Source organism: Herpailurus yagouaroundi, unplaced genomic scaffold (assembly GCF_014898765.1).
Source record: "Herpailurus yagouaroundi ecotype Mexico unplaced genomic scaffold, PumYag 203, whole genome shotgun sequence".
In the NCBI taxonomy this organism is placed as follows: domain Eukaryota; kingdom Metazoa; phylum Chordata; class Mammalia; order Carnivora; family Felidae; genus Herpailurus; species Herpailurus yagouaroundi.
In genome coordinates, this window is record NW_024412434.1 from 33,269,742 (window position 1) to 33,291,525 (window position 21,784).

General features: G+C 52.2%; 1 protein-coding gene across 2 annotated transcripts in view; it reads left to right on the forward strand.

The window, feature by feature from the left end:
• Positions 1-21,784, forward strand: part of ADARB2 (adenosine deaminase RNA specific B2 (inactive)) — a 427,099-nt gene that overhangs the window by 383,846 nt on the left and 21,469 nt on the right. For both annotated transcript variants that reach the window (XM_040451565.1, XM_040451564.1), the window contains 3 exons: positions 233-401; positions 1,283-1,434; positions 9,281-9,449. In XM_040451565.1, coding sequence (XP_040307499.1) covers positions 233-401; positions 1,283-1,434; positions 9,281-9,449 — 490 coding nt within the window. The remainder of the gene's footprint in view (positions 1-232; positions 402-1,282; positions 1,435-9,280; positions 9,450-21,784) is intronic.

The following is a 21,784-nucleotide window of genomic DNA, read 5'->3' on the forward strand; positions in this document are numbered from 1 at the left end:
GGGGATCTGACGGGAAGGGGGTTCTGACAGGAGTCTGACAGGGTCTGAAGGGGGTTCTGACAGGAGCCTGACGGGGGTCTGGGGGGGTTGGTCCGACGGGAGGTCCGACAGGGGGAATCTGAGGGGGGGTTCTGACAGGGGCCTGACGGATGGGGATTCTGACGGGCGTCTGATGGGGGATCTGACGGAGGGGGTCTGATGGGGGTCTGATGATGCCCTCTCTGTCCCCCAGGCTTGGACGTCAGGCAGGCACAGGTCATCGTCCTGTCCTCAGGCACCAAGTGCATCAGCGGCGAGCACATCAATGACCAGGGGCTGGTGGTCAATGACTGCCACGCGGAGATCGTGGCCCGGAGGGCGCTGGTCCACTTCCTGTACGCACAGCTGGAGCTACACCTCAGGTAAGCGGCGACCCCAGGGACGGGCCTGTGTGGACGGCCGTCTGCCCACAGCACATTGTGACCCAGACGGTGCGTCCGCTGAGCGCTGGCCAGCCTGAAATGCCAGGCCTCCTTCTCCTCTGGCCTCCCTCCTGGGGCACCTGCTCGCCCACGGGTGGCTGCAGCAGATGGTCTGCAAGGTGCACGCGCCCCGCCTGCCCACACGTACAGACACGCCTGGTAACAGGCTTATCCCCCCAGTAATGGGGACTGTTCAGGCCCAAGCGGCCGCCACAAAACACCACAAGCTCCCAGTCACTCGCAGCTCTCGCTGGACGTCCAGGATTCAAGGGGCAGCAGGTCCGGTGTCTGATGAGACGCTGCATCCTGGGTCACAGGCAGTGTCTTCTCCTGTGTCCTCCTCATGTGTGGAAGGGGCGAGGGGGTGCCCTGGGGTCTCCTTCATAAGGACACTAATCCCATCATGGGGGCCCCACCTCATGGCCTCCTCCCCTCCCAGAGGCCCCACGTGCTGACACTGACATCCTGGGGTGCAGGACTCCAACATATTAAGTTGGGGGACACAAACGTCCAGCCTCTAGCAAGGTGGTCGCCAAAGGGCAGTGTCTCCACACGACTACAGCACCCCACAAACCCAGCCACAGGCATCTGGAGTGGTGCCCTCTTGAGGCCGGACACATGGCTGGGGGCACAGAACAGAACTGCTGTCACTGGGTCCCCCTTCCCCATTTCACTGCCACCTGCTCTAGATGCAGTAGGCAGAGGGCAACGAGAAAGACACGGGGAAATAAGACACAAAATAAGATGCAAAGGCATCGGCCCAATGGGCGCCTTTCCTATTGGTTCATAATGAGTGACGAGGACCCTCTCTCTGACCCTAGCAAGCGGCGGGAGGACTCAGAGCACTCGATATTCGAACGGTCCAAGGACGGCGGCTACCGGCTGCGGGACAACGTGCTGTTCCATCTCTACGTGAGCACGTCCCCCTGTGGAGATGCCAGGCTGCACTCACCCTACGAGATCACAGCCGACCGTAAGACACAGCCCCCTCCCCTCCGCCAGCCCCTGGGCCAGGCTTTCTGCGCTGAGCATGCTCACTCGTGTGGCCTGGCTGCCCCCTCAGCCTCCAAACCCTCGTGTGACTCGCCCACATCGCTGAGAGCAGGGTGACTTGAAAAGCTAAAATTAGCTATTTAATTGCTATGGTTCTCTGCCTCATTTCAGTTGATCAGCGGCCCCTGCCCCGCTCTGCACAAGAGAGGGGAGGAGATGGGGAGAGAATTACGCAGAGAAAGAGCAGGTCCAGGTGGCTTTGCTCACCTGTGTTTGCAGCTTTGCAGAGAATAACGCTGAGCGTGTTTATTTATGTGTAACTAAGCCACCAGTGGGTGTCGTCCCGGGTAGCAAACCCCGGTGTGAGCGCTGGGCAGGACCTGCCCTCTTGAGCGTTTGGTCAGAGCAGATGTGGACAGATGGGGTCCACCCAACAGAGGGGACGCTGTGTTCTGGAGTGCGGGGACACAGCCGGCCTCTCCTGTGTGGGTCTGATGACATCAGCATCTCGGGAAGAGTGTTCAGCTGCTCCAGAGTGCCAGTAAATTCTCTCCCTGATATTATTCGTGCGTGCAACATGTACCGTGCGTGCATGCACCCCCACACATGCACACACGTGCACATGCACACACAGACCCCTCCCAAAAGCAGCACCAGGCAGACCGTCTGAGGCAGGCAGTGAAATTAGACGCGTATATTATGAGGTATCTGGTCCCAGTAAAGACGCTGACTCATCCCGGGAAATCTTCAGTTGAGGTGCAGCAGACGAGACACGCGTAGGGAAGGTTTATTTTTGGCATCTGATTTCCCCCACGGAAGGCTGCGTTTGTGTTCTAATTGCCAGTGGAAGGACAGAGAAGCACTTTCTGAATGCCCAGGCTTTGCTGAGATAAAGCAGGTGCAGAGGAAGAGCACTTTTGAGAAACCCTACGTGTACTGAACTTAACCTAGTTCTCTAACACGGATTGCAGCCTGTCCAGAAAGATCCATTCCCCTTTTCTCCAGATTTGCTCCAAGACCCTCACTCTCCCCTGTGGAGAGTGGTCGGGGAGATCCCCATAGTGTGGCTCTGAGTAAGTGTCACCCCTCTCTTCCCCCATGGTTGCTGGAACCCAACAGCACAGCTGGGGTGGATTAGAAACAACAGGCATTGGCTGCCCACAATCTGGAGACGGGGAGTGCAGGACCCAGTGTCTGGGGGAGCCGCTGTATCCTCACGTGGGTGGGGAGGTACGGGGGCTCTGCGGGGGCTCCCTCCCAAGGGCATTGATCACATCAGGGGGGCCCTCATGGCCTCATCACCCCCAGAGTTCCCTCCTCTTGACTCCATCCCCTTGGGGCTGGGGCTTCAACACAAGAGTTGGTCCAAGTTGTGTGTCCAACACAAACATCCAGCCCAGAGCCACACCCTATGGAAAGCAAATGCAACTGAGAGTCAGGATAAGGGAGCTCCCTAAATATAGGGGCCTTTCGGGGAGCTTCCCCGGGAGCTGGCAGGTGACAGCAGGTGCCCCCCCCCCACAAGGGTAGAGCAGGGACCCTTCACTGTCACATATCCCAGAGAAAGGAAGAGAAACAAAATGGGACAGATTCATTTTTCCTGGAGGGTTCATCAAGCTGGATCTCCAGGAGACCGGCTTCCTGTATAAAACTGTGAACTGTGCTCCATTAGACAGCTGCTTAGAACTGTCTTTCCATTTGCTCCCGAAAGTCTGGCGTCATGAAGACCCAGGAGCCCTGAGGTCTGGAAGGAGAGGTCTGGCAGAATGTTCAGGGCCGGCCCTAATTTACCCACTTCCTCCTGAGGCCGGCATGGCCAAGTGGGGACAGCCTGAGACCCACTGTGTCCCCCTGCCTCTCTGCGCCCAGCACCCACCACAGCCTCCCAGCTCCCCCCCCCCACCCCCGCCCCGGTTCCAACTAGCAAAGCCAGTGGTTCAGAAAAACAAACAAATACATCCTCAGATGCACCCTGGGGCTCACTTCCTGACACAGATGTCTTTTATTTCTTGGTGCTTTTAGAAGCGGCAGGTGCTGCTAGGAAGAAAATAGAGCATCTTCCTCACATTTTTACCACAGATATGCCAGGCAGGAATGAGCTGCTGCTGGGGCTTATTTAAAAAAAAATTTTTTTAACGTTTATTTATTTGTGAGAGAGAGACAGAGCACGAGTGGGGCAGCGGCAGAGAGAGAGGGAGACACAGAATCTAAAGCAGGCTCCAGGCTCTGAGCTGTCAGCACAGAGCTCGACGCAGGGCTCAAACTCATGAACCATGAGATCATGACCTGAGCCGAAGTTGGACACTCAACCACCTAAGCCACCTAGGTGCGGGGGTTATTTAGACCGCAGCCTCTGGAACTTCCTCCCCAGGACCACCGAGGAGGGGCTCTCGGCAAGTCTGGACTCAGACTCCCAGCCAGAGCACACATCACCTCCCTGCACTCTCAGCAAAGCCAACACTGGCTCCTGCCAACCCCGCATGGAAGGGCTTCCCAGGGAACCTGCAGCCATCGCCCAGTGCAGGCCTTTGCTTCAGAAGGAGGGCGCACAGGGGAGATGTGGGCAACTGGGTCTCTGCTCTCAGGGGCTCTTGCCAGGGAGCCAGTGGGGACAAGTCCCTGCAGGATGTGCAGGCCTGTGGGGCCATCCACTCCCAGAAGTCAGCGCCTCTACCTCCAATAGGTAACCCTGGAGAATCCAGCCCGGCTCCATGTTCCTAAACGGGGCTCTGGAATCACAGCCCCAAAGGTGCATGGACACAGATGTGCTGGGTCCACCCGTGCCCAGGAGCCCCAGCGCTGGAGCAGAGACCTCCCCAGGCCCTCCGCACCTTCCCCACCTGCTGCCCACCACATCCCCGCATTTGTCCTCAGCCTCCTCTGCTCGGCAGAAAGCGACAGTGCTCCGGGCTCTCCTCCCCCACACACACGCACAAGACACGTGCACACACACAGGGACACCCATGTGAACACACACATCTCGACAGGTGTGTGATGCATCAGGAGCTGTAATCACACCTGAATCACATACTGAGTCTAAGAGAAAGTTCTGGACACAGCTGCTGACATCATTCCCCTTCGTCTAAAGAGTACAGTGTGGCAAGGAAGTTCTGTAGAGAGGTCTGGACAGCCAGTAAGCCAGTGTCACATGCCGCAAGGCCCAGCAGAGAACCGAATCTGACCTGGTGTTTCCAAGAGCAAGTGCCACAGAGCGATGGTGGCCAACCACCCACGATGCCTGGCCCTGTTGTCTCAGGGGCTCTAATGGGTCCATGACTCCCTGACCCCGAAGTCCCTAAGGCCCTGTCCATGTCTCAGACAACACTGAGCCCTGTGCTATGAAGCAGCCTCACCTCCCTCAGACGCCTGCAGCTCAAAAAATTCTAAATTCCCCAGTTTTATTTTTTTCCTCAAAAATATTCATCTAGATAGATCGTAATTCTTCCTTCATGGAGTCTTTAAAAGTGAAATCAAAACCAATCGGTCTGAAATGTTTGCAAGGCGTGTTGCCTGCCAGCAGGCGAGCTGTTTCCAAACCCGGCTTCTCTATCGGGATCACCTGGGGAGTCTCACAAATGTGGCTTCCTGCCGCCACTCTTCCTAAGATTCTGGTGTATTCAGGGTAGAGTGGGGAACTTTTAAAACCTCCCCAGTGTTCTGAGAATCTGACGTGTTTCCAGCAACAGGACTCAAAATCCCCTAGCGGCCTCCTGCCCAGATTGGGTCTGCATGCAAAAGGGGTCTCCCAGAGTCTCTGCAGGGGCCAGGCTGGCGTGGAGGGCAGGTGGACAAGGCTCTTACCAGTAGGGATGAGCCTATGCTATGACGGTCATTGGTCTTGGCGACCCAGAGCAACTCCATTCATTCCCCAAGGCCAGAGCCACAAGGGTGATGTCATGTCCTGAATGGCTGTGGGCAGAGCTGGGCTGGCCCCAGCTGGCTGTGAGGGGAGCCTCCATAGACAAGATCCAGGGCCCTTCACTGCGGCTGAGCAAGCACCATCCTCTTGACTCACCAACATCATTAATGCAAATGTCTTTCATGGTGCATCTTTTAAATAACCTGGGAAACTCAGTTCTTACTGCCATTTTCCAAGATTTAACCGCGTAAATTCTCCCCTCCATCTTCCCCCAAATGCTATGACAAAGGGCATGACTGCATCATATCTCACGAGCACGTACTAAATGCCAGTATGTTCTAAGCCTGCTCCATTGGTTGTACCTAGGGGAGTTCAAGAGATTAGACCAAAATCACATACAAAGTCTGGAAGTCTAAAGCACATTCCTGAAAGCCCTATCTTCAGGTTTCTGCCCACTGAGTCACAGACGTGTGCAACATATGACAATATCAGTGCACCATAGAAAAAACACATTCAGATGACCTCATAACTGACCACCATCACGATCACCGCTGTGTCACATAAGACAAAGGACACCCACATGACTACACGATAGATGATGCAGACACTATTACAGTAAATACTGGATCTCACCGTAGGTGTACCTTCTGGGATTCATACACCTTTTAAAGATGATTTAGAAATTAAAAGTTTATCTGTTGCTTAGAAATACTGTCTTCCATTCCTACTCCTTTCTCCCCCATTTCTGGCTCTCTTTCTGCCAACGGCGTTGCAGCAGCCATGTCTCACTCTTTAGACACAGCTGTGCTCCCTAGGTGGGCTCCTTCAATTGCCATTGATCTCTGCTTTCTTTCCAGTCTCCTAAAAATTAAACATTCACTTGAAAACCCTGTAAAGCATATGACAATCCTTACTTTATCTTGACATCCATCTTCACAGGTAAGGGCTCGAAATTGATAAATGCCATAATGAAGACTCTGAGGACTTAGAGTACTAGCAGCAGATTAGAATATTCCTATAGATTTGGGGGTATCTGCATGCACAAGGCAGGCAGGGTCTCAACACTGCACACCCCCAGGGTCTCCCGGGTGCACTACGCCACAGCCCATGCAGATCCAGTCCATGCAGCCTCTGGCTGGACTGCTGTTTTGTTCTGCTTCAAGTGCCAACTTTAGCTCTCTCTCCCCGCTCACAATAAGGCAAGAAAGAACTGGAGGAAGTGGGCTCACCAACACTCAGAGCACCCCCCCACCCCCAGGATGGATCACGCTCATCAGGGAGCATGCTGGGGAAGGCAGCCCGAGACACAGCACTTCCAAAAATAAACACTTTTCAGGAGTGCCTCATGCACCTGGCTCTTCAGGCAAAATTAATCCACCTGAGAACTTTGAGTTAACTCCTACAAACCAATTGTTGACTGAAGCCAGGACTCCCTGTTGTCAGGGCATTAACGGACCATAAAGTCTACTGCATGGAAAGTCAGTTGTGCAGAAGCAGAGGGTAAGAATTTAGAAAAGCCTTACAATATATCAGGCAACTTCCAAAGTCTGAAAAATTACACAACAGTTGGAGCACCGAGAGAATGACAAGGACACTATAATTAATACAAAGAGAGGGGCAGAAAGTACCATATTCCCTGAGAAAATATCCCCATCATAGGGGGATATGACAAGCTCTATGACACTGTGGTAAACTGTGGTGTATTGGTCCTCCACTCTCCCAGTGCTGCCTGCCACAGGAAGTTGATGAGATAAGTAAGACCCCACCTGGGCAGTGTAAAGAGTCAGGTCAAAGTAAATGTTTGCTCGAGCGTCTTGAGTCATATGAATGATTTGATGTTCATTTTACCATCGTCACCATTACTGTCATCATCTCTGTCATTATATCATCTTCTACATCATTGTCATCATCATGTCTCCTCATCACCATTACCATCGTCACCATCACCCTCATAATCACCACCATTGTCATCATCACCATCATCGACATCACCATCCTGACCACCATTATAATCACCATCATCACCATCATCATCATCACCACGATCATCACCATTACCATCATCACCATCATCACCATCGTCATCATCACCACTGTCACCATCACCATCACTATCATCACCATCTTCTCCATCATCACTGTCACCGTCATCACCACCATTGTCATCATCGCCATCATCACTACCATCACCATCAACACCACCATCATCACCCTCATCACCACCACCATCACCCTCATCTCCATCATCACTATCACCATCATTGTCGTCATCACCATCATCACTACCATCACCATCATCACCACTCACCATCACCACCACCATCATCACCATCTCCATCATCACTATCACCATCATCATCACCATTACCATCATCACCATTACCATCATTACCATATCCATCATCACCATCACCATCATCATCATCATCATGACCACCAGCATCACCATTACCATCATCATCATCACCATCACTGTCATGATGATCATCACTATCACCACCAGAGTCATTGTCATCATCTGATTTCCTAGTGCCATTGAAAGCAACAGAGATTTGTACCCTCATTGTCATCATTGTGGGGCATCCCTGGCTTGCATACCCAGGGCTCAGTCTCTCATCTTGGTTCTTCCTTCTGTGGATGACTTACAGATCAGTCAAAATTGGATCTCATCAAGTACCTCATTGGTGAGGATCAAAAAGCAATCTGAAACCTCTTAAAAGTTTACTTTCTTCAAGGAGTACAGCAATCTTTCTCCCTAAGACATAGGCTTGAGGTACAATGGAAATGTAGTCAAAGAACTTCAGTTCCTACAAACAATGATAAAATAGACTGGAAATTACTTTGAGATCTATAAAAGAAGGTGTCTATATAAATCCACATATTTTTTATTATTTTATGCCTTCAGTAATGATAAATAAGAGAGAAATCCTATTTCCAGGACTTCAAAACTTAAATAGAACATTTTTAAAGGAAGTATCTTTAGTATCCATGCATGTCACCATATGTATGTAAATGCTGGAATAACTGTGCTATATATCATTTGTATGCAAAGCAGTTAACCATTTCCATATCCCAATATAATCCAGACTTAATGTGCAGAACTTTTTTAAAGAAAGGATAAAAACAATCTTCACCTTGTTCATGCTAGTTCTCCAAATAACCATGGACTATGGGGTGTGGCGTAGGTGTGTGTGCCTCTATGTGTGTGGGGGGGGGGGGAAGGGGGCTCCAGAAAGGAAAGGAGAATATGAAATGGAGGCATGAGGGACCCACAGGAACCAGTCATAGGCTCCATCTCGTCCTCATAGAGACCCTGGGTGACAATGGACACCCTATTGTACTGTCCATGCCCTATCTCATCCACCCCCATAGCCCAGGAGGCAGGCATCATGATTCGCCCTAGTTTAAGATGCAATAATTATGTCACAGTGGTCATGAGTAACTTTCCCAAGGTTAAGGAGCTAGGAAACGTAGGGCCTACAGAACACAGCCCTCAGGCCAGATTCCACCCACTTCCTTCTGTATGGCCCGTGAATGAAGCATGGTTTTCACATTTTTAGATGGCTGAGAAAGGTGAAAAGAGTAATATCTCACAACAAATGAAAGTTATATGGAACTCAAATTTCAGCATCCATAAAGTGGAATGCAGCCACACTCATTCACTGACCTGTCTATGCTGTGGCAGCACAGTGAGTGGCTGGACAGAGGCCAAAAGGCCACAGAGCCTCTGATAATTTACTGTCTGGCCCATTATACAAAGTCAGCTGACCTGGTCTAAAGGTGGCACTCTGGAGCCCAGCTCTGCACCAGTCACTGCTCCCCTCCACTGGGACACTTATCTGTGCTTCCCCAGACTAGCAGGTGTCCACGGCACGGGGGCCCCCCTCCTCCCACACCACTCTGGGTGGGGATTCACCCTCTGCACAAACAGGGTCCCAGCCTCTCACAGCTGCCTCTTACCTCCTAGTCAACAGCAGTAAACACATCGTCAGGAAGCTCCGTGGACATCTACGCACCAAGATCGAGTCTGGGGAAGGGACCGTCCCCGTCCGGGGCCCCAGCACCGTACAGACGTGGGATGGCGTCCTGCTGGGTGAGCAACTGGTCACCATGTCCTGCACAGACAAGATTGCCAGGTAACGGCCCCCTTGCTCACCTCCGCCCAGGTGGCTGCGGCCTGGCGAGGTCTGAGTGAGGGTGGAACAGGGAAGGTGTCCTGGGGGAGCAGGAAGCCTTATCCCTCTGCCTCTCTCACAGGCCACACTCTCAGCTGCATGTGCGTGCCCAAGCAAGGGCCTGGTTGCTGCAGGCTGCGGCCAGCAGGCACTCTCACAGAAACACGGGCTCAGGGCAGCATCACAGTGGTCCAGCTCCACCAGGCTGGCTCACGGGGCCATCGAGAAGCAGACAGAGCTTTCCAGGCCCACCTTTGCTGAGCACGGCCCTGGGAGCCACTCCCCACCCAAGTATCCAGCCCACCTCACAGACCCCACAGCTCTCCAGAAAGCTGGGCCTTCTTGCCTCCAGCATGTGGGCCCTGCCATCAGATCTCCCTAAAGTGTGACAGACCTTCCAGAAAACGTGTCCACCCATGATGCCAGCTGGGTGGGAGTTCCCCCTCTGTGCCAGGAAAGAGTCTCTTTTTAGATGGAACATCGAAAGTCCCCCCTTGAAGGCTCTGGGCAGGGAGCCAGCAGGAGGAAAGGGATTTACAAAGGGCATGCAGGTGCCTCTCAAAGGCACCTTGTCCCCAGGGAGAGCCCTCTTGCTCACGACCCCACCACCCTCTTCCTGTGCTCCCAGATGCCATCCCCACAGAGGAGCGTTCCTGTCACTTGGGTTTGGAAACCATCCCAGAGCACCTGGGGATGGCAGGGAGGGAACACTGCAGCAAGAGTTTGCCCCAAGACAGCCGTAAACTGTTCCAGACCCACCCTGATGGTGACAGTAACAATGAGGTTATTGTTAAGAGTGCATCAAAACATCTCTTGGACACTTGGTTATGCTCATTAATCTGTAATCTGTAAACTAAGTAAAAATAGTGAGTTCTATGTAGATGGGGTCTTGGGGCGAGCCCCACCCCACCCAGCCACATTGCTGTCCCCAAGGTTCTTGGCCTGGAAAGCCCTCGGGTTGGAACTCACCAGAGACAGGAGAGCAAGGTTAAGGGGTGGGGGTGATGTGGAGGCCCAAGGGAAGCCAGACCAGGTGCAAGCAATGGAGGACCACACCTAGAATGTGCCACCACCACGGGGGGACCTGGAGGCAAGAAGAGGGTGGCAGGGTGTCCCCACAGGGCCCAGGGAAGGTGCACCCTCCCAGGTATGGTTCCCGGGAGGTGGACACCAGTGAGGCAGGACTGTCTGCCCATCGGTCGGTCAGACGACACCTAGCACAGGGCTGGGCATGCCCACTGCTCTGCAGGTGTTTGCTGACTGGCCAGACGCCTGCTTTACCAGGAGATGCGGTGTGTCTCCTGGGAGGCCAAGAGAGGAGCTGTTGGGTGAGGCAAGAGCAAGGACAGGGCAGAGCGAGGGGAAGCCACTGTCGGTGGGCCGGGGACCCAGACCTGCCCCAGGCCACTGCAGGCCCTGCACATGGCGCCCCTGCCTCCTCAGGCTGAGTGGCAAAGCCAAATTCCCCTGGGGAATTACCAAATAGCTACAGGGAAAGTAGGGCCATTTACCTACCTCCCTGGCTGTGACTGTCAGGGCCAGCAGAGGCGACAGGACAGCCTAATGACAATAAATCAAAGCACTGATTTCTGCATCAAACGAACAGCCCAGACTCGTCAAGCAGCTCATCTTCCAGAAGAAAATGTATTCCTCCTTTGTAATAATCTCATCTATTCAAGAAGCAGGAAAAAAGGGGCAGTTTTCACTCAACGGAAATCTTCTGGGTGCCTGAAGATCACATTGGGCTTCTAAATTAACTCTCTGACTCCCTGGAAGAATGAAGTGAATTAACACTGCAGAAGTGTGATTTCATTGTCTTTGGGACCTTAAACGTCAACCGGCAGCAAATCAAACCCGGGATACAGAACGCACAGCAGGGCCGTTGTTCACAGGTGTGTCCACGGCGATGCACCTGCTCCGAAGCCAGGCTCCACTTTTTTTAATAACATCTGGAAAAACAAAAGCCCACTTGCATCCCCTCAGGGGGTTCACACGGTACCCTGGGTACACGTGTGGAGACACTGACCATCACAGCTCTGGGCAGCCTGGAAGGTCAGCTGTCTCTCCCTGAGCTGAGCCAGGAACTAATGGACAGAGCCAGGTGGACCCCAGCCCCGCAGGCAGTCCCTCTCCGTGCACTGAGCTCAGGTCCCTACATCTAGTAGCAGGGCCAGTGAGGGGCACACAGAGCCCTCCCCTCACTCATTCATCTCTCCAAGCCCTCACCCACCTTCCTACTGCCCCCCAGCCCCATTTTCTCTTCCTCTCTGCCTCCCCCTGTGTCTGTGTCTCCGTGTCTGTCTCTGCCGCCCCCCACCCCAAAAATGCAGGAACTGCTTGCTTCTGCATGGAAGGGCCAAGCTCAGGGCCCATCTCTCCACAGTGAGGTGCAGGTGTGGCTCTTGCTAGACAGTACTTGCTGGCGCCCCTGCACACTGGGCCAAGGATGGCGGCGATGATGAAGGAAGATCATGCGCTGTGGTGCAGCAGTGTCTGCATGGCCCCGCACACAAGTCGAGGGTGTCAGCACCAATGCGTGAGTTATGTCGGCGCACACGGCAGGGTTTGAACGGGAGCACACATTGGCATGTGACTTAAGACCACAAGCGTCTGCAACACACGTGATTTGTGCAGAGGCTTCACAAAGGGACCACCCGGTGATGTACATGTGCGTCTGTTTTCTGTCCTGTACAGAAACGAAATCACGCCTAGGGCTTCAGTAACGTTCCAAATAAGGACTCTTCCTACAGAAACACAGAGAAAGTGTTCCAACTTGGAGAGCTGATGCTGCCATCCTGGCACATTTGAGGTTCTGCATGGAGAGTGTGGGTATGAGCTCGGAGATGTGCAAGTCACGTCCGCCTTTCAGGAGCCTATGGCTGGGGGAGGACCCACCTGGCTCTCAAATCTGTAAGCGCAACACGCCACAGGCTGGGCAGGGTCTCCAGGGCCTCCAGGGCCAACATGGCTGATGAGCTGATGGTTTTCAGGCAACTTTGAACACCGACTGTCAGACTTAGCTGTTAATACGAGTCAGATAACAGCGACTCACAGCTAAATAAGTTATATCAAAAATAAAGGCAGGAAACACTCAAAACTCACCGCCTCCTAATTATTTACTGTTATTTGTGCCCTTTCCACACCCATTGTGTCTGTATCTCGGAGGTCCACAAAATGTCAGCTCCTGCACACCTTGTCCCAAATCTGTGCTCACTGGCCTCACACCAGCCCCATGAAATTGGCCACAGGAATGGTACTTACACCATGGAAATTGGCAAAGGTTACAAATCAGTGCCTTTTCTTTTCTGGAGAGCTGGCTGTTAGCAGCACACCAGTGACATCAGAGTCATGCAGGACCTTACCAAGTTATGGACACTAGAAATGACATGTGTGTCCTCTCACTTGGGAGGACGTGAACACATCAGGACAGGAATCAAAACAGGCATGTGTGTGCAGGCGGGAGACACAGGCCTGTCCCATCCCGTCTGGGACCCCAGTCCCAATGCTGCCCCTCATCACTCCTCTGGGGGCCAGAGCCTGCCTCCCTGGTGCCCCCTCTCATCCTCCCTCTGCTTCCCTAGCCCCGTCTCCCTCTCATTCATTCCCACATCTGCTGGCCTGACCCTGGCTGTGCTGTCGTCACACAGCTCATCCTTCTCACCAAGCAAACAAACCCCCCACCAGTGCGGACACACTGCCTTCCTAACACAGGCATCCTGGGAGAACCGTCCACAATCAGCCCCTGCCGGAGGCATCTGGCTTCAGTCTGCACCACGTGGGCAAGGTCGTCCCCACGGAGGCTGACAAGGGCACCACCCTCCCGTCCCTCATGTCACTAGTGGGTCCCATGGGGCTGCCTGCTCTTCCTACCCTGGTCCACCCACCCCTTGAGCACTACATCACATTCACACTTGCAAGAGAAACAGAGAAGTGGACAGGTATAGGAGAAAGGGTGACGGAGGCAGTCCTGGCATCTGAACCCCAGAGCCTGCGTGTGGGACGTTGTGAGGCAGCCAGACCGGGAGCAGACGACCAAGCCAGCAGGGGCTGCCGAGGACAGTCATCAGTGAACACGTGGAAGCTCCTGGCTGTTGCTGCGGGAGAACAGCAGGAAAGACAGAGCCGTCTCGGACTTTCCAGCCACTCCCCCATCTGATGAGGCGCCAAACCCTGAAGTTCTGTGCCTTCACGCGGCACAAACAGGTGCCTCCCATTGGCGGTCAGGAAATACCGCACCAACGTGACCTGTCTATGCCCAGAGCAGCCACAACGTCCAACGTGAAAAGTGTGGCTCGGGGGGCCCAATGGGAACCAGAAGCTAAGGGCCTACTTCCTTCCAATGGCCTAGACGGCCTGTCAGATGCAGGGGTCCAGCCTCCACTGACCCCTCACGCTGCCCACCGGCTGCCAACGCTAACGGTTATTTGTGCTGCCCAGAGACTGTCAGGAAGGGTCACAGACAAGTAAGTCTAACTGCTGACTGTCATCCCAAGGGTGTGACCCCAAAGCTGCTTGGACCCACAAGCTGTGTCCACACAGTAGTTCAGAAGTTTCTCCAATCGCAGGTGGAGTTGTAGTCGAGCAGCCATGAAACAGAAATAGTTGGCTGACTTAAGTACCTATCACATGTGACTTTTCTGTATTTAGATAAAAATAAATGAATAAAATTGTATTTTTAATTAAGGTAAAGAAAGTGCATCCACCAGATTTGCAAATCCCTTCATATCCGTGTGTAATGAACAGGGAGCCGCCAATGTCTAAAGACCTAAACAACCAGCACAGCAACATTAGTTCTCTCCTCCCAGAGATCAAAACCAATACACAGGGGTCACTTTTGGATCAATGACACGTAAGCAATGTAAATTAAAGCACCATACGTACCCTGAGTACGATTTCGTGACTAACAATTGACGTCATTTTGCAACGTCAGCGGTAAGACTGTAAACACGGATTTACAGCACAACATGTTATAGAAAGCTTGAAATTTTTACAGTGGTTTAAAATGAGCCCTAAGATATTGTGAACACATTTCCTGGATTCCAGCCATTGGATAAGTGCTCACACTGCCTGCGTATTCTCTACGGCTTCCAGTTGGTCTTTTGTGTCCTCTGGCCTTGCCTGAAGACCACCCCCCACCTCACCCTGCCACAGCCCTGCAGCAGCAGCCGCATCCTGGGTGAGCAAGATGACCGAGTGCCCCTGTTCCCCACAAGGACAAGAGCCTCACTACAGAGAAGGTCAATCCCCCCTAGGCCAGCAATATGACTCTCTTCCACAAGCCCTCTAGGATTCTCTGGAAATCACATAACTAATTCTGCCCATTACGAGGGGCTCAGCCCTCCTCAGAGATGGGAGCTCCTGTGTACATCCCTCTGTCCACAGGCAACTTTTCTACCCTTCAAGACGGACGATTCAGGGCTCACTCGGCCTGGTCCCCCATCCACCTGAAACACCACCACCACCCCCCAAGGATCTGAGGCTCAGTGACAGGCAGAACCCCGCCTATGTCACCTGGAGATCTCCCACCCACCTCTGAGCAGCAAGAACAACGCTGGTTATACATCAGTGCTTGTTGGCCTCAAAGGACCATTTTTCACCTGGGAAGAGTCTTGTCTCATGGAAGTGGCCTGTTTTATGCCTCGCCCCCCCCAGCAGATGCTACATATAAGGGAGTGAGTAGAAATCATGTGCACCCCTGGGCCCCCCACCGGGGTTGTAGAACACACAGAGTGTGGCAGGTGCCCATGGATGTGATGCTCACGTAGCCATCTCGAGACAGAAAGGGGCTGTGGATGGTGCTGCTGGCTCATCGAGACTACCCAGGAGCAACGAACTGAGTCCAGCCCTGTGAGGGGACAATGGACTCAGAAGCACAGACTTCCTACCACTAGATGTGCAGGCTGGGGTCCCCTCCCTGTCGATTGCCCTGCGCTGCAGAGGGGAGAACATGGGAGGGTGGCCAGCGCCTGGCCAGGAGCCAGGTGGCCTGTGCCCAGCGAGGTTTCCTGCATCTCAGGGGCAGGGGTGTCACAGCCAGGAGGGCAGGGCTTCTGTGGCCTGGGACAGTGGAGGGGCGGCACCCAGCCACGCCTGTAGAGTGAAACCACACAAGCTGAGCAGCTGGCAAGGCTCTGGGCCCAGGATGCAGAGAGAGTGGACAAAGGCCACAGCTACAGATGCAAACCTCATACGGTTTCTCTCAGTAAGTCCAGTGCTCAAGCAACCGTCCAAGGTGAACAGGGCAGCCGCTGGCATGGTGATGTCATTCCATTAAACTCCTGTCCAAAGGCAGGGGCCCCAAGACCTGAGAAGCGTGTGTGCCCGAGTTAACACAGCTAACCACATCTCCTCTCCTGAAGGCTTCATTCTGGACACAGGTGGGTCCCTTGCCTGATGGAGCTCATGCTCAGCTCCTTCTGGAAGTAAGGCCTGGGGTGTCCTGCGCAGTGGTGGGGGGCACCTGATGGACCCCTACCCCAAGCCCAAAAGACAAACACTGCAAATCAGAGTATTGCTGCCCTTTTGATGGGAAAAGACACCCCAGAACCTTGAAATATGAAGATACAGACTAATTTTTTTTCCCTTAAAACATAATTTTGACATTCAACATGCACAAAACGAAAGGTGGTTTCTTTTGTTGGGAACAAAGTCATCAGAATCACTAGGAAAATTCTTGGGTCATCAAAGTCTTTTGAAAGTGAAATAATTTCTTCTTTGTAGATTCTGTAGAAATGGCATAAATGCTATCTTGACAATAAAAGTGGTCCCAGTGCTCCAGACCCGGGGGGGTGGGGGGGAGGTCAATCCCGTGTGGATGAGCTGGCTTTGCACGGAAAACCAAACCAAACCACAAAGTTCCCGGCTGGAGGTGGCCCCCAGATGGGGGCAACTGAGCAGAATCAAGACCAAGCAGTCACACCCGCTACTGCCGAGGAAGAGCTCAGAGCAAGCCCGACCCCGCAGAGAGGCTTCCCCTCCATGATAAAGTCAAACCCAATGAAGAGATAGGAGAACGAGGTGGAAAGCAGAGAAGAAACCACTGGTGATACCCCAGCAGACCCAGAAGACAGTCGCAAGCTTCTGCTCGGTTACCCAGAGCCTCCCGCCTCTGCTCACAGTTCCTGCTGTGCACAGGTGGACAGACGGCCATCCCTTATCCCGTGTGCAGGCCTGGCTGTGGCAGATGGCTGGCCATCCCTTATCCACCCTGTGCTCATGGTGCCCTGCAGTCTGTCTCAGAGCAATCCATCCATCAGCATGCTCCCGTCGCTGGTCATCTGGGATGCTCCCACCTGACTGCTACTGGGAAGAATGTTTCCCCTAATGTCTGCACACAAAAGTTTTTTCCCAAATCTCCAAGTATGTATTCAGATATACTCCCCTCCGTGGGTCATAGACCCCACCATGGCAGAGGGGAAACAGAAGGTTCTCATAAACGAGACAGGCTGGGACCTCCGGGTGGGCCACAGCAGGTGCACTGGGCTGGATGGTAGCCTCCAAAAAGATATTCCATGTCCTCACACCCAGAATCTGCAAATGTGCCCTTACAGGATGGGACTCAGGTGTCCTCACACCCGGAACCTGTGAATGTGCCCTTACAGGATGGGACTCAGGCAAGCATGAGAGGAGGAACTTACCCTGGGTTATTCAGGCTGGTTCTAGATCCTCATAAGAGACAGGCAGAGGGAGCTGGGGACAAGGAGAGGGCACACAGAGGAAAATTCCATGTGGGGGTGGACACAGAGGCTGGAGTGACATGTCCACGAGCTGAGAACACCAAGGATGGCCAGAAGCCAGCAGAAGATCCAAGAAAGGTCTGGCACAGACTCTCTCAGAGCCTCTGGAGGCTGCACAGCCCTGCCCACACCTTGACTTCAGTGTTCTGGCCTCTGGGACTGTAAGAAACCCCCCGGTTTGTGGTGTGTGCCACAGGGCCCCAGAAGACCAGAACAACCAGGTAAGAGGCATTACTCAGACCAACTCATTTGCTCCTTGGAAATTATGGAACCAGAGAAAGTCATAGTAAAGTCAATTCCCAAAATGCACCCTTCAAGATCGCCATGGTAAAGCCTGGGTGTAACTGCGGGAAATGAGTCGTTTCATGGGTCAATGAAAGCTGACCGTCAAAACCACAAGTTGACGTTGCGTAGCAGCACAGCAAAGAGCAGTGCAACTTCCCTTCAAAAAGATCAAACAGCAAACACTGCACGTCCGCGAGACGGGAGGGACAGACGGCACCAATGCCACTGCCATGGTGCACTGTCCTGAATGCACCGGACATCCGCTATCTACAGCCTCGCCGACAGGCAAACGCCCACCTCCCAGAAGGATAGGCAAACCAAAGCCATGCTTTTTGCCTTTGCCTCTGAGAATCCAAAGTTAGCGGCACATAAAAATCTAAATCTTCTGGAACTAATGTTCCTTTAGATATGGTTTCTAATTTTAAGTACCTGAGCTTGATTATTGATCACAATGTGTCTTTAAATGAACAGATTAAAACTTTCTCCATAAAAATGAACTGTAAAAAATTATAGCTGTTCTCTGGGGAGTGAGGCACTGTCTGACTTCTAAACTTAGATTCCAGATGTGAAGAGTGCTTTCTCTGTGTGCCATGCCACCCTCCCCCCCTCCCCCCCCCCGCCCCCCATCTATGGGGGGGTCCCCCTGCCTCCCCGTCCCAGCACCCCCCCTTCCCGCCCCAGCCCCCCATCTATGGCTGTGCTCCACCCCAACCCCCACCTATGGCGGTCGTCTTGTTGAAGTCTCACCAGCCTCACCAGCTCTGCAGAAATCAACTGGAGGTGTTGGTCATTTTCCAGTCTCGGAATACAGGTCCTTGTAAAATAGGTGCTTCCTAGATACCCAACCCCAGAGTGCTTGCAGCCTGGTTTAACAATCCTCTCGCACCTCCTGTACCAGAGATTGTGTGGTAACCTTACTATAGCTTCTGCACCAGTCTTACCTAATCTCTAGTGATAAATTCAATACTATGGATCCAACAGAGAAGTAGGAGCAACAGTCAGGGACACTGTGTGTCTGCTGCCTCCACTGCTTTTGCAACAACAGCTAAGGCAGGCACACATGTGAGTATCAACCCACCATCCACAGCCATCTACCCCAGGACGCTGAAAAGGGCTGAGAAACTCAGTTTCTGCAAAACAAGCTAGAGACCTGGTTGGCCCACAGGAGACAATACCAAGAGCGTGTTGGCAATGTGGCAGTACAGGCCAGACCACAGACATCTCATGAATAGTACAGATGTTGGCTGGACGTGCTGGGGGTCCTGGTGATGGGGCTGAGAGAAGGACACTGGGCCCAGGGACTTGAGAAGCAACAGCCTTGAGCACAGGTCTGTGCAGAAAGAGCCTGTGTGGTACACGCAGTGTTGGAAGCTTCTTCACCTTACAGTTTCCATCTTCACAAAAGAAACAAAAGATATTCCCTAGAGTAAGTAACATGTCACGTTTGTCCCCCAGGAGCCAAGGGGCCAAATGCAGCCCCTGTAAGGGGGGTCATGGAGTCCAGCTCTGAGAGTCAGCCAGAGCCCCAGCACAGAGCCCACGTTCGGCACTAGAAACCCCACACACCCTAGAGACCGTTGCCCCCCATATGCAGAACTTGTCAGGACCAAGAATGGAACGACCTAGTCACAGAGCTGCTGTCTGTCTGGTGAAAGCGTTCACAGTATACCAGTCTGTCAGGGGCAGATGGAGCCAGAAATGTGATGTCGAGAGGGAGGACACTTCCCAGGTAGGTTTCAGAGCACAGAAACAAGACACCATGTGAAGCAGAATTTCTTCCAGCTGAAAACACACAGAAGCGGCACATCGTCCTGACCCCAACCTGACCTCCAGGGCACCTGTGTCCCCTACGTCTGCAGTCAGAGCCCACATCCACTGCACACGGTCCTGCACTGTCCGGGCTACCCTGGTCGCCATGACATAACCAGACTTCCTGAGGGGTTACTGGGAGCAAGGTCACCTGGGAAAATGCAGTGGATTGCACAAGGCTTGTCCACTGTCTGTAACAACCACCCCCAAACCTAGTGGCCTCAAACGAGTCATTTGTTCTGTGTGCAGACCTTCAGTGTGGGGGACGGGGGCTCAAGAGGATGTCTCATTTGGGCTCCATGGGGTCAGCCAGGGCAGCTCCCTGGGGCCAGAGGGCCTCCTTTAGATGGCACGCTCACATGGCTGGCCAGCTGGTGTTGACGATCCGCTAGGAGCTCGGCCAGACTGTGGGCTGAGACCGGGTTCCCCTTCATGGACTCCTGGGCCGGGATCCATAAGGAGATGGTCTTGAATCCATTTTGAGTTGATTTGGGGGTATGGTGTCAGGAAGTGGTCTGGTTTCATTCTTCTGCATGTAGCTCTCCAGTGTTTCCAGCACATTTATTAGAGACTGTTCTTGCTCCGTTGTGTATTCTTAGACCCTTTGTTGTAAATTAATTGACTGTATAAGCATGGGTTTATTTCTGGGCCCTCTATCCTGTTCCATTGATCTATGTGCCTATTTTTATGCCAAGTAAGTGTATGTCTCTGATGGTACTTGAAGACGGTACCACGGACCTCACTGTAATTTTACAGAGTTACATCTCCCCACGGGGCCACATCAAGGTGGCAAAAACAGTAGGCAAGGACCCCAACTGTCCACAGTATGTAACAGTCATCACCATCCTGTCTCATGTGCCAGGCACACACCAGCGGTGACCACCTGAGCCAGGACTCAGAGGGCTCACCCCTGCGACTGTTTCCGCTGGTCCTTAGAAGCCACAACTTGAACTGAGCATGGAGACGACATCTCCTGGTGAAAGAAATGCAGCTTTTCCCAAGGCGCTGCCTCCACTTATCTCTGGTATTTCCGTATTCCGTGATTGACAAACAGACAAAAAGATATTTATTGAGGGATTATCTATACTGAAAACCAGACAAGGGATTTTTTTTCTCTGTCAACATTGCAGAAATATCAGCTGTTTGAACAAAAGGAGAGGTATATTCATTCGATCCTGGACATTGAAAATTCCCCAGTTTATTTTCAGGAAGACATTTGGTATTATTGATCAGGTTAGCTGAATGAGTTTAAACTCCTATAGCCAGATAAGAAGAAGGCTGATTTTCTCTTTATTATAAAGGTTATTGAGAGGGAACTAGATATAGAAGGTATTTGGGTTTTTTTTGACAATCCCACAGACTCAGAACCACTTGAATATGTTCCAGAAGTCTGTTCAGCACCAATACTTGGATGGCCCACAGGATAGCGCTGTCTCTTCTGGAAGTACTAATTTTCTTGTTCAAGACTTGGCTTATTTCAAGCAAGCACTTTGTTATCAATGGGGGAAATGTCCATTTACCTGCTTTTAATTCATAAGGAATGTTCAAACTTCACTAGCGGTCAGAGAGATAACAAGACACCACTTCAGCCACCTGCGTCCCGGAGCGCTTTGCCATCCCATCAATGGCGACCTGGCCTCGTAACTGCGATTTACTACGTCTGTGACCCTTGCTGCAAGAGCGTCTCCCAAAGCAGGAGATCCTACACGTGGGTCAGGAGTAAAGCATACACTTAAACCACAAATATTGCACACCTCCAGAGTGAAAGGGATTACTCACTACATGTGCTGTCTCTCTGTTTCTTGGCGTACCTTCAAATCTGGGAAGGAGGTATTCGAAATCCCAAATGAAGTGACTCTGTTGAACTTGTCCTCACTTTCTGGTGTGTCCTTGGCCCTGCCCAGAAATACAGTCTCAGATTTAAGGGAAGGAACCCAATCCCTCAAAAACATCAGTGTTCCTTCCATGGAAAGTTCATGTACCTCCTCTCCGGGATCTTGTGGGAATTCTGTAATTCATCAGTGAAAAGTGAGGGAAAGACAGCCTCCCCAGGGCCCCAGCTGGTGTGCCCGCTTGTACAGTCAGGTGGGAACAGAAGCCTGGGCAGAGGCGACATCATCAAGTGAAGGGACTCCTACAAAGTATGAGAAGTACATGTGCGGCCTTCAGAAATGTGTGCTCCTTCAGAACTTTGCCACATGTACTTTTTAAAATTAGATAATAGCTAGCTAAATAGATGATAGATAATAGAAAGATACATAGATAGATAATAGATGATGGATACGTTGATAGATGGATAGATTGATAGGTAGATAATAGATGGATGATAGATACATATATAGATACATAGATACACAGATATCTCCAAAGGACAGCAGTTTCAGGCCTTTCTAAAAGAAATGATGTGACTTACAGAAATGACCACAATTATTTTTTAAGTGAAGTTATGCAAATCTGATAGACTAA